Source organism: Trichoderma harzianum, assembly GCF_003025095.1.
Source record: "Trichoderma harzianum CBS 226.95 unplaced genomic scaffold M431scaffold_4, whole genome shotgun sequence".
Taxonomy (NCBI): Eukaryota; Fungi; Ascomycota; class Sordariomycetes; order Hypocreales; family Hypocreaceae; genus Trichoderma; species Trichoderma harzianum.
Window position 1 is genome coordinate 2,879,182 of NW_020209252.1, and position 13,626 is coordinate 2,892,807.

General features: G+C 36.7%; 3 protein-coding genes across 3 annotated transcripts; all 3 read left to right on the forward strand.

The window, feature by feature from the left end:
• Nucleotides 1-267: 267 nt before the first annotated feature.
• Nucleotides 268-1,208, forward strand: M431DRAFT_15716 (hypothetical protein; the record flags this gene model as incomplete). Its single annotated transcript, XM_024912965.1, has 2 exons — nucleotides 268-280; nucleotides 859-1,208. The coding sequence occupies 2 exons, from the start codon at nucleotides 268-270 to the stop codon at nucleotides 1,206-1,208; spliced, it is 363 nt and encodes a 120-aa protein (XP_024776919.1).
• A 494-nt stretch (nucleotides 1,209-1,702) lies between these two features.
• Nucleotides 1,703-2,270, forward strand: M431DRAFT_81381 (hypothetical protein; the record flags this gene model as incomplete). Its single annotated transcript, XM_024923033.1, has 4 exons — nucleotides 1,703-1,793; nucleotides 1,843-1,923; nucleotides 1,989-2,151; nucleotides 2,207-2,270. 4 exons carry the CDS (start codon nucleotides 1,703-1,705, stop codon nucleotides 2,268-2,270), a joined length of 399 nt encoding a protein of 132 aa, XP_024776920.1.
• Nucleotides 2,271-2,454: 184 nt separating this feature from the next.
• M431DRAFT_4306 (hypothetical protein) lies at nucleotides 2,455-12,010 on the forward strand (the record flags this gene model as incomplete). The annotated part of the gene is made up of 3 exons (XM_024915095.1): nucleotides 2,455-2,538; nucleotides 2,604-2,817; nucleotides 11,907-12,010. The coding sequence occupies 3 exons, from the start codon at nucleotides 2,455-2,457 to the stop codon at nucleotides 12,008-12,010; spliced, it is 402 nt and encodes a 133-aa protein (XP_024776921.1).
• Nucleotides 12,011-13,626: the final 1,616 nt, after the last annotated feature.

A 13,626-nucleotide genomic window follows, 5' to 3' on the forward strand; every position in this document is an offset into this window, starting at 1 on the left:
CGAGGATGAAAAACAGTGGACAAATGGTTCAGAATGGTTCAAATTCGTAGAATCAGTATACAAAGACCGGTAAGTAGGAAATATCAGATATGCGATAGCGGCAATGGTATTCACACGATGACATCAACTCCGAGCGAATCTATTAGTTCAATAGTCGCAGTCAATAGAAGTATCGGATAAAGAATTGAAGGACGCATCGCAGCTGGTTACAAGCACAATAATTGGCGATAAACCAGCTGAAGATGCTCAAATAATCGATTGGGAACGATGCCGGAAGAAGGTTAGTACACACTTGACGCGTGGAAGAAAGTGGCATCGATTGGTGTAGACATTTGGATTTGGTATTTTGTTCTTTAATCCATGGTATTAATATGTACATATGCTAAATGTCTCGTTTACGAACGATGGTTAATTATAAAAAAGGGTACTTGCAAAAACTTCAACCGAAGTATTGGATGGTTTATTAAGGTGCTGTCAGATAATTATGATAAAATGGTTATCTTAACAGGCCTTACAGAACAGTTTACCAATCTTTTGACGAGTGGAAAAACAAACAAGCAACAATTTAATGAGTACCTGCAGCATAATACCTACTTGGCTGCTGACAATGAAAAGAAGAGGAAAAAACCTTGTGGTTTTGTGCTATTAGCTTGTAATAGCTCTGCTATAGGGCTAGAGAGGGCCTTCAGCATAGTGTCTTCACAAGTCGGAGCTTGCTTTATTGGTCTGTTTGCAGAGGCTGGCAGGATTCGAACCTACGACCTTTCTCTCTAGGTCCCCTGTGAGCTTAACCACTGCGCCACTCAGCCCCCGATCCATAAGGGTACTATGAAAAGATGAAGTGTTGACTCGAGGCAGGATTCAACTATGGAGGCACTGACACTGCTTTCTACAACGGTAAGTATTTTGCGGGCGTGCAGGATGTCGTTGTTGTTACGGTTAACTACCGAATTCACGTCTTCGGCTTCCCTGGAGCCCCAGGCCAACCTGCCAACCTCGGTCTCCGCTATCAGCACGTTGGGGTCGAATGGGTTCGAGATAATATTGCTGCGTTTGGTGGTAATCCTGAGAAGATCACTATCTTTGGACAGTCTGTCGGGGGTGAGGCAGTCGACTTTTGGGCCTACGCCTACAAGCAAGATCCCATTGTCAACGGCATCGTCGCCCACTCCGGCAACGCTTTTAGCCCCCCTCTCACGTTCTCTTAAATAACCATAGTAAATACCTCCGAGCGACCGACTTCCGAGACACTTTTTGGTGGGATGGCCAGAGCATCTACCCAGCAGCTGAGACAAATGTATGTCTTATATCTGTGAATAAGTGCTGGCAAGCAGGTGTCCCCATCATTTTTTGGGGTCAAATGCAGTAGGATAGAGAAAAATTAAATTGTTAATACAGAATTGTAAGTATGTATATGTGATAGGCATGAGGATTCTCAGACTGGCATGTGCTCTGCAAGCCATCGGGAAATGCGAGACCAATAGGGGCCTCGCAAGTATCTTGGGATCTAGCCGGCGGAAAAAAATGATGTAATGATGTATAACTCCATTCCACTCAATGTCATAAAGGTTGTGTATTAAAAAGTATATATATAGTCGATATATCTCCCGAGGATCCAGCTCGATCCCAACCTCCTTTAACTTGAGCCATACTCGACCTAAATCCATTTACTCATAACTATCTTCACCGAGTTGTTCTCAAAATGAAGCCTCTTTCGTACTTCACTGTGCTTCTCGCCGCCTCGGGAGTCAACGCCGTGGTCACTAATGTTCCTACGAAGGAAGTAAAATGCAGTAAGATATCCAAGCATAGAAGGCAAAGTAATAATGACTTATTTTCTAGGTGGCGTTAACCGTGGCTTCACGTCTAATGATATTACAAACGCCGGAAATGGCGCTCTCCAACACAAAGATAAACCTATTGGTAAGTGAAAGTCCTAGGATTTGTTCTTCAGCGGCGATTAGAAATGACTTACTCTGCTCTCTCAGGAGATCGGAAATACCCTCATATTTACTACTTCGATCGTCCTGACTGCGGCAGTGAACTATGGGGATTTCCGCTTATTTGGACGGTCCCCTACGGGGGAGGAGATCCTGGACTCGTTAGAAGTATTTTCACCTTCGTGAATGAAGGAGAGAATATAGTGGCAAGGTAAGTTCGAAAATGCCAATAACTCGAATCATGCGATTACAGCTAACCTCCAAAGGTATTGCGGTACTTACGCCCACAGAACTCGGCCCGGTGACAATGATTTTTACCGGTGCGACTGATACTGGCAAACTGCCTATAGCTTGACTTGGAAAACAGTAGTCTATGCAGTGCGACATATGAATGAAAAGTACTGGTTCGACTTTTTATAATGATGTATTGTCAATTACGTGACCTCATGTAGTAAGGCAAATGTGCAGCACTGCTACGTACTGAAAGACTAAAAGAGCTTTCTCGGTCGGCACAATGACCGCCACCAAGCTGGCGGGTCTCTCGACCCTCGTCTTCGTAGCCGAGCTGCGGACGCTCATAATCACCAACTTCCTCGGCGTGCGAGGGCACCATCGCCATCGAATTCCGACAGGTCTTTCCGCGCGCATTGACCTTCCTAGTAGGTGACAATGGCTCCCATAAGAGCACGCTCGTCAAGGCCATGGTTTGGTGCCAATTCGGCTGCCATTTGCAGCGGGCTGGCAGCCAACGATGTCGTTATCGACAATGTAGACAAAAACTGCTCCGTCATGCTGGAGTTCACCAGCGGATATGTCATAGCGCAGCAACCGACGTCAACGAACTGCGCGGCGAGCTGCTTGGCAGGGACTACGAGACGTATGTTAGGATGGCCGTGCTGAGCCACTACGGCCTGACTGAATACGACATGTCTAACGGCTGGCATGCTTGAACTCTCCGTTGGGATTGGCTGCGACTTCCGGATGAACAGCGACTTCTGGGCAAAGTTTGTCTTATGCTTGTTTCGATCAAGATCATCTCCGCGCTTGCGGCTTTTTTGCTTGACGATAGAACAGCACGATCGTTGCCGCAATGAAGGCGCATTCCGCCTGGTTGTTGCCTTTCAGAGCATCGGGATCTCTCTCTCGTCAATTGACACCACGGTATTGCTGCACGATGAAAATTAGACAGTCTGCAGCCGTGGGTTGGTAATCGGGAGGGTTATGCTGCTGTCGTGGTGTCTCGGAGATGCTCTTGACTAAGGACTGCGAACGAACGGCTATTTCGTACAATCAACATGAAACTGTTGCATGCTGTCTCACGCCCGCCCTGCTTCGCCGATGCAATCAAGCAGTTCTATAAAGAAGCGTGAGCAACAACGAGGACGAAATGTTGAAAGAAGCCGCGAAAAAAAAACATTGGAATCATGGGCTTTTTTTTATAGAGAAAAAGAAAATAGTGCCATGTCGGGAAGCCCAACCTTTGGCGTATCTACCGGCGTGATACAGAGTCGGTGGTGATACCGCAGTCTGAGGAGCATTTTCAAATACAGATACTTCATATTTATTTAGGTCAGGTCGCTGATTGGCTCTTTTTTTTCCAACCCAAACATCGCTGCGTGGCGGGTGACCAGATCTTAACATTGTCGAGCGTATATGGCCCACAGCGTACATAATGCGTGAGTTGGTAATATCCTGATATTCTTCCTGCTATTCTATCCAAGAACCTAATATACTCGAGCTTCATAACCCCACCCGCAGATCCGCGATTAGAACTCTGCTGCTTCGCTCTGATATTCTCAGCTGCTGCTAATGTTCTTTTTGTGTATGAACATTTGAACGAGCTGATGCGGTCTTGGATACCCTATGATATATTAATGCGATACGCTCTTCTGCATCTTTACTAATCTAATGAGATATTATACGTTCTCAATTCTTTCTTAGTCTTAGCTGAAATCCTCCTTCTTGGGCTGGCAGTTGAAGACGCCTCTGTAAGCCTCGGGGAAGACAAGCTTGAGTCATGAACCCTCTTCACTTTATTATTGTCTTCGGACAGTTGACAGGATTCTAAGCAGTAAGTTGCACCATCTATCAGGGTATTACAGCCGAGGCACGTATTATACGTCTATTTAAGGCGTGAGGATATATTTGGGTTATAGAATAATAATAGGGTTGGCATATTCTTATACTACTGACAGCAGGTGGGTATGACCGTTTCCCCTACCTTCTCTGCAAAAATAAACCTAAAACGGTGGAAATTTCCATGCAGTGACGCAAAGAGCTATTTTGCTCCTATCTGTGCTGGACGATATACAGAGATTTATTAGTATTACATTTCCTATAAAATCCCCTACTAATATATACTAAGGAGAAGATTAATACTTCTAAAATTAATGATCTAGGTGAATTTAAATTTTTTTATTATCTTTGTTATTTTTATAATATTTTATAATGCTTATGAAGGTACTTATACTTTAGTTAATTATATCTTTTATAAGTATATGTATAATAATACTCTTTAACTTTAATAACTGCTGGAAGAGACAGGGGAATATAGTGTCTACTAATCTGCAGTTGAAAAGTAGTTACTACTTAGAGCTTTGAGCCTTCTCCTGTTTGCTATAGAATGCCTTATTACCTCTGAGTTCCTTTAGCTCCTTCTTAGATTGCTCCTTAGACTTGTCGCTAGTGTTTACTTTAACTTTAGTATCTGTTTATAACCTGGTTGTAAGTAATTAAGATGAACTGGGGTTGGATAGGTTGGCTTTATGGCCGCGCACTATGTTGCTGATATCTTCGGGCTGCTTATGTATGTCCTTAAGGGTAGTATCTTTAAGATATTACGGGAATAATAATTGTTAGTTTATTAGTTTTATTATTAACGTCTACTAAGTAAACTAGTTATATAAGTCCTTATCTGGGCACTAGGATAGTAAAAGCCGCTGGGTTTAGATCTTAAGTTTGCTACGTTTTAATTTAATAAAGGGGAGGGGGAAAGGTGTTAATCTGTTTTACGTATCTATGTCCGTCGGGAGGGGGGTTATAGTATATCTAATAGTATTCGCAATATGGTAATACGTATTACTATATATTAATATTACTATATAATATAATATAGTAGCCGTATTATACCCTATATCCTTATATAGTTGCCGTATAATATTAGCACCCGGTATATGACTATATATGGCCGTATTAATGCTAAAACATAGTAACTTTTATGGCTTAATAAGTACAACAGAGGTTAAATATCTGCGTCTTTAAGGCACTATAGGTTAGTCCCGAAGGCGTTTTCCAGCTTGCGCTTCAGGGTTCCTTCCCCGGTAGCCCAGGCAGGGATCCTTAGCAGCAAAATTGGCTTAAATCTCAGGAGCTTATTCAAGCTCTCCTTTTTTTATTTCTGCTTCCGTTCTATTTGTATATAGTAGTCCCTTAGTCTATTGTTAATATACTTACTAAAACCGTTGTAATGTATTAATATAATGTTATTGCAACCTTCTGATATACTTTCGCAGCTTATAAGCAAGCTATTAGACAATCTTGATTCACTATGTTATAATCCTATACTATCCTCTTCTTCTATAACTACCTCAACTACTACGAAAAGGCGCTACTCAAAAGTATAGTACTATACACCTGTTGGCTGCAATAAGGTCACTCTTAATGCAAAGGGGAAGTTAATATAGCGCTGCAAGTACTACATAAAGGAGTATCTAAAGTCTAGTGGAACAACCGTTATTTTAGCGCACCTAAGGGACCGGTATAATATCAATATATCCTCTACTTAAGAATCCTACACTGCGTTAATGTAACTACTATCGTCGACGCCTTTAAGAAAGGCCAGCAAACCACGGATTATAAACGCCATTGTCTTTCCACAATTACAACTCACAATTTAGACCCCGCTATTCTTAAATAACTATATATACAGTGGATTACAACCTACAGCATCTCTTTTTATATAGCAAAGCAAGTAAAATTTAAGGCCTTACTTTACTTCCTAAATCCAGAGATCGACAACTGGCTCCTAAACTCTCCTTTAACTATACGCAGCTGGACCTGCGGATATACGAGACCCAGAAACTTCGAGTTAAACGCGAGGTCTAGTCAGCTCTCTCGAAAGTACACTTCACAGTAGATCTCTGAACTTCGCCTAATGCCCTTGCGATTCTTGGCATTATTGCACACTATACATCCGAATCTAGCCAGTTAGAATATTACGTTCTGGCCCTAAGAGAACTCAACGGTAAGCACTTGGGCCCAAATATAATAGACTGTGTTATCAAAGTTATTAACGACTATGGAATTGCCTTGAAAGTGGGCTATTTCATAACGGACAATGCAGACAACAATGGTATAATAATAAAGGCTCTTTCTACGCGTATGTACGCTATATGACCAGCTTATTTGTTATACAGCGGGGTTTTACAGACTACAATTCTTTTATAGCTTGTAACCCATACTAAGTGGCCTCTCGGGTCTGACACCACGGCTCCTACCGGCCTAGTGCCTAGATGAGGACTGTTGTAACTAGCGTACATAGTGGTCGTTAATAATAAAATAAATAAATAAACAAACAAACAAGTCTAAGTCAAGAGGTGCATACTGTAGTTTCTTAATAAATGACTGTATTAAGAGTACTATGTTGAGAAAGAAGGGTACGGTTAAACAAACAACTACATGATAAGGAGTGACTAGTGGTACACGCCTTATAAAAAGGAGATATAATATAAGTGCTACCTATAATGGCGTCCTTTAATGGCTCTTGATGGCAGGTAGCTTAGCTTTGCCTACTTCTGCCTAATTTTTTATTCTGCTGAGCACCTTTGGCTTTGCTGGGTAGCTAAAGACCGGGGTAGAATAAGTCCCGTCGCTGTTGTGGGTGATAGTAGTAATGGTCTGGCCTGGTTTGGCTATGGTAAAGTCAATTTCTAAGACCGTACCGAGGGTAGTAATGTTAACTATTGTCCCGGGGGAAAAGTTTCCTGTAGTGTAATGAACCGGGTCCTATAGGCACTATAGGTTAGCTGTTTCTAAGGGATAAACCTTAGAGTGGTTCTATAGTTTATGTTAGTGGAGCGATTAGGTTAGTAATAGGTAATCTTATTACCAGCTAGTAATATAAATAAGAGTAAATGTTTATGTTTTAATCTAATTATATTATAAACGCTGTAATAACAACTAACTATCTAAGTATTTTAATAAGTAATATAAAGTAAACTTATATATTTAGTTAACCTGGACTAGATTATTATATAGAATATCGATCTTTTCTTAAATTAATAAATAGTTTATTAATTTACTATTAAATTAAGAAGTTATATTTTAATCCTTCCCTAATTAGTTAAAGGATTAAAGTTAGTTTAGTCTAGACTAACTTATTAGCCTATTATTACAACCTTAAGAGCTAGGTTATAATATAATATCCCCCTCCTATTGGTTTTATCCTTAAAACCTTATTATATTTAGTATAAGTAGCTACTTCCCCTTATTTTTGTTAGTATTTTAGTTTTTCCCTTATCTTTATATATCTTTATTAATTATTATATTAGGTATTTATAAAAAATCTTATCCTAAGACAGAGTATTATAATATTTTTTTAAAAATTATTTTATCTTATCCTATTAAAATAAAAGACTATATATATTATTTTTATCACGACCCAGCTCTTATAGTCGCGACAAGGGGCCTACAGGGTAGGTACTCCCAGATTAACGTCAGGCCACGCAGCCAATTAGAAAGTAGTCAACGGGAATTAACGTTAATTTTAATCAACGTAAGAACGAATTAATTAAGATTATAAGCGATTTTACTTAACTTTAGAATATACAACTGGATATATAAGTTTACTTTATATTACTTATTAGAATACTTAAATAGCTAGTTATTATTATAGCGTTTATAATATAATTAAATTTATCAGAAGCCAGGTTAGTAAAAGAGAGTAAAGAGGGATAAGGGATAATCACAGGTAGCTACATAGTAAATACACAAGCTTAGGGTAGCAAAGTAACTGTATTTATCTCTGCCTCCCTTAATTCCTTCCCTAGATTTTAGGTCTTTTATAGTATTATTACTAAGCTAAGGGCTTCGCAACCCTTAGCTCGTACCCCCGTAACGTAGCTGGTACGCAGCCGTTACGCAACCGCGCCCTCTTTAAATAAGCTCTAATATATTACCCTTCCTTCCGAGGCACCGCCCCAGTACCTTTAACAATATTCCTTTTCCCAACCTCGTAACTAATCCCCTTTATTAAAGGTATCGCCTATGCAAAAGCCTTAACGTAGTTTAAGCTTTATACTTGCTTTATCCTTACTATAAACGTATTACTATTTTAGGCCCTTCCTTTATACTCCTAAGGATAAATATAAACAGGAAGTTAAATATAGTAATAGTTCCGTAATACTTCTTTATTGCCTTTATAACCCAGAGTAGCTAATACTTCTTTATAAGGAATAAAGGGGTAAAAAAGGATATAAACCCACCAGAATTCTAATATAGTAAAGGTAAAGCATTATTAATCTTACCTTCAATCACCCTCGCCTTCGCTACCTAAATCCTACGTTATATTAACTTACTTACCCAGTATCCTTACAAAGGCCAACTTCTTAAGGGTAGTCCAGTATATTTAACTCCTTTCCCTTATATTAGCCCTATAACTAACCTATAAATAAAACTATTCCTTATTATCATTACCTAGGTCATATATATAAATAAACAGCTAAGAGTTAACCTCTACTTTACACAAATATAATAAATTTATTATCACAACCCTTCTATATTAAATCCTCTTCTAATTCACCTCCTAAATACCAGCCCCAAGTACGCAGTATATATTTACAAAAGCTATAGGAAAACATATATTCCTATTCAAGCCTAATATTATTAGGCTGCGTAGTTATTATTAGACGTACTTCAGCAAGCCTAACTAAACCTAGTATATTATTACTCCTTTATTATAATTATTATTCTAACTTACAGCAGGCTATTATTAGTCCGCTGTAATAGTAATATAAAAAAGCTCTTCGCAGTACTAATAATACACTTACAACTCCAGCAGCAGTCGCTACTATAGTAATCGCAGTAATTACTACTCCCAGGATATTAGGCACTACCTTAGCTCACCGTTAAACACAAGCTCATAATATTACTAATACAAAGACGCAGTTAAATATTACAAATTCTCTAAAGTTAATAAATACTATACTCTCTATTTTCTTTTTAATATATTTCCTTAGCCTTTATAATATTCTTATTACTAATCTATCTCCTAGGAGCAGCTTAAGAACCTTAAGGGTTACTTAGCTAATAACCTTCCTACCGTACCAGCTTGCAAAAGTAAGGTAACTTAAACTAATATTATTATAAATAAAGGTATAATAGTTATAGATAATAATATAACTAGTAATACATAGTAGTATTTATTTATTATAATTATATACATACCCCCTCTTTATAACGCAGTCTCCGCGCTATATAGTAAAGTAATAATATTATTTAATTAACTTATTTTCTTTTATAACTTTAAGCTTTTTATATAACTACGTGCCAGCTGCAATTCACTCTCGCTTCACTCTCGCTTCACTTTTCCCTCTAAGTCGCTTTACCACCCCAGCGAATTAAAATCCTATAACCGCAGCTAGTATAATAAATCCTATTTATAACTGCAGCCTTTTCTTCTTTTCTTTCTTCTTTATTACCTTATAATACTAAAGTTAGCGCCTTCCTTCCCTTTTGCAGTACTTCTCTAATGTTCCCGTAACTAGGTATTCTTCTTAATCTTCCTCATTCTTACTGATCTTATTTTTATTTCAGCCTACTTAATCTATTGCAATACCTTATTAATTAGACGATAAATATAAAGCTGCAGAACAGCAAGCGCTTAATAATCAGCTCTTGTCTCCTCGTAGTAGTTCCTTTTTAATTAATCTCCTAGCCTTAACCTCGCTTTTGCAGCGTTTTAAAGACGCTGCTGAAGCTTCAGACGTATACGTTCGCACTACCTTTAAGCAACCTATTCGTTAAACCCTAAAACGTAAGCGTACTCGTACGCCTCGTACGCTAAATAAGAATAACTCTAATATTAAAGAACTATCCTTACCTCCTCCTATCTTTACCTTAGCTAACGTTACTATTCTTAGGACGTAAGTACTACATTACCGTTTCTATTTCTCCGCTAACTTACAACAGCCGTAAAACACTATATTACAAATATTTCCATAATTTTACTTTCTATACTAGTAAGCTAAATAAAAATAATAAGGAACCTCCTCCCTTAGCTATATACCTTAATATTTAAAGTATATTTCCCAGTTACTCCTTTACTATAATAAACTAATAAGTTCTTTAAATAATTTAAGTAAATGTTAGCACTACTAGCTTAGTTACAAAGGCTGCTTTTCTATTCCTAATTCTTACATTAAGGTTACCTAGGAAATATAGTAGACCTTCTTATAGTTTCCTAACGTAAGGTACTCTCCCCTTCGTTACTTATTTAATACTAACTTACATAAGAACCATTCATTAGTCTACAGCTCCTAGTATAAAAGAAGCTTTTAAAGTTTTGTATCCGTAATTTAAAATCCACTAGTCTAATATATAGTACTTCTCCTGCTCCCTTATTACTAAGTTAGTACTAAAACCTGCGTTCAGATTCGCAGCTTTACATCTAGCTAAATATTATAAATTTACTACGTATAATTATAGTAATAATATCTTAATTAGTAAATATTCCTTTCCCTTTTATATTAACTACCTCTAATCCTATCTAGGAAGCACCTCTTTTTATAGACGTACTAAATACTTATAGTTATCTTACTTTATTTTCAGCTATCCTCTAAAGTAAGGCTTTATAAGCTAGTATTACTATCCCCTATTCTACTATTCCTATTCCTAAAGATATTATATTTAAAGCTACCCTCCTCTTAGCAGCTACTTACAGTATTAATACTACTATAGCGCTAGCTTAAGGTAGTATTAAAAATACACCTTCTTTTACCAAAGGTAGTAATAATAATAATAAAAAGAATATTATTAATAAGTAATAGTAGTTATTCTTTTGTAATAGGCTTATAAACTTACTATTATATATTTATATTATTTAGCTTATTAATTTACTATATTTAGCTTTATATTTAGTATTAAAGGTAAAAAATACCCTGGAATTTACTTATTACTATATAAGTCTATAGTTAACCATAGGAATTTACTTACGAAATATAAGGTCATTATATACATCCTACTGCTTTATTTTAGTCCTATATTACCATTCCTTTTTACTAACACTCCTTTTCTACATTATCTACCTTACTATTCTAATACTACTTTCAGCTTTACAATACTATACTAAGATTCCTACCTCCGGCTTATATATCCATCACCTCGTACCTACTATAATATTACTATTAAAGTTACCATCTTTACTTTTAGATTACTATTAATCCTAGTGTTAAAGTACCCGTACTAGCAGCTATACTAGTATTAATACTAGTATCTCGCCCCCGAAGGTTATATTTATACTGTAGTTTCGCTATAGTAATATATGTTAAAGCCAACGTCCGCATAGCCATTGCTATATTAAGGTCACTGTCTAACCATCTAGTTAGGCATCTATTAGAGCGTCTAGTAGTATCTCCTATGTACTAGGGCGCTTATACATAGTCGTTATATAGTTAATTCTACGATTCTACAAAGGCGGCTTTATACTCCTGTAATATTATCCCGTCTATAAAATCGGATTTCTTTATCTAGGTATTTTCTTTATCGAGGTACCCTTTCTATTTAATATAATACAACTGCCTTCTACTATTATATTAATAGGAAACAATCTTCTTAACTTTATATATTATATCTAGTATAAAGGGGTAATCTAGCGGTTCCGTTAATACACTATCGCAGCTTTTAAATTCTTTAAGGTTTATAATATTAAAAATATTATAGATTTTAACTAATAATAGAAGCTGTAACTAGTATACGAGGCCGCTGTCGCCTACGATGCGTTCAATCTGGTACGGTCCCGCGAACTTTTCGGCGAGTTTGCGAGTTGGTCTCCGCAAGTTCAAATGCTTCGTTGAAATAAGAACCCAGTCGCCGACTTTAAACTTCTTCTTTATACGGCCTTTATTATACTACTTCTAGTAGAATTCGCTAGCTTTCTATAGCATTTGTATAGCTACCTCGCGTATATCCTACATTTCTCAAACTTACATAATAGTATCGTTATTTATATACGGTAGTTAAATCTAGCTAGCCAACGGGGCCTTTAGTTAAAACCTATAAAGTAGTAACGCAGGAGTCTCGCAGATTACTAAATACTATATTATATTATAAGTAAATTCCACCAGAGGAAGTTTATATATCTAATCTATCTAGTCTTTATTACAGAAGGCCTAAAAGTAATATTCTAAGTTCTAATTCTACCTCTTAGTTTAATTATCTATTTAAGGGTAAAATATAGTGCTAAGTCACCGTTTATATCCTAGGAGGTAGCAAAAGCTTTACTAAAACACGCTAGTAAACACTAAACCGTAATCTAATATAATTCCCCGTGGTATTCTATATAGGCGAAATACGTAGCAAAGGAACTTATTTACAAGTCCTTTACTATTAATATTCTTTAAATATAAAATATATAGCGTATACTTTATAAATCGGTCTATAATAACCAGGATAGCGTTATACTTACGCCTTTTATACTTAACCTCCGGTAACCCAGTAATAAAGTCCATTAAGATTTCTTTTTAAAGTTCCATTAGTATTAGTAACACTGCAAGCTTACTATATAGTAAGTACTACCTTACCTTTATTATCTAGTAAACTATATATATATTAATATAATTCTTTATATCTCGTTTTATACCTTGCTAAAAGTAAATATTTGTAATTTACATAAGGGTTCTTCTAACCCCCTAGTGCCCCACTATAGGATTATTATAAAATAGCATTAGGACCTTAGTCCATATTCCTAGAGGCATAAAGGTTCATCTTTTATAGTAAAGTAGTTAATCATCTCCTATAAACCAGTTGCATAACCTCTGCCCGTCCGTAGTTATTTTTTCTTCTACTTCTCTTTATAGTAACTTCGTAGTTAAAGCGTCCTCCTTCTACGCTTAAAGTAATACTTTAAGAAGTATTTATTAAACTTCCGGCAATATTACAGCAGCGCTCCTCTAAACCACTTACTTAATTACAGTCGAAATCCGCGAGGACATATACCAAAGGCAAGCCACTTACTTTATAATTAAAACTCTCCTAACTTAGTAAACTAAATTAAAGCGTAACCTTAATTCTAAGTCGAAATAAAGACCCTAGGGTGTATAATTATCTAAGGTTCCGTCTAGTCTAACTATTTTAGCCTCTATTTACTATTTATTTTTAAATCTCCCTAGGAAATCTAGTAGGTAACTATAACTTAGTTCCTCCTTTACTTCCTAGTACCTAAGATCTACCCTTTAAGATAACTTATCCGCGGGGTTAGCCTTTCTAAGTCTATATTTAATAATAAAGTTAAAGGGTAATAGCTCCTTTAACTATAACACTTACTTATTAAACAGCTTCTTCTTTCCTATAAAATAGCTATAATTTAGATAATCCATTAGGATTTATACGGGGTAGTCTACGTATACTACGTAGTACCGCTATATTTAAAACACTTCTACAATAACTAGTATTTTAGCATTAGGTATAGCAT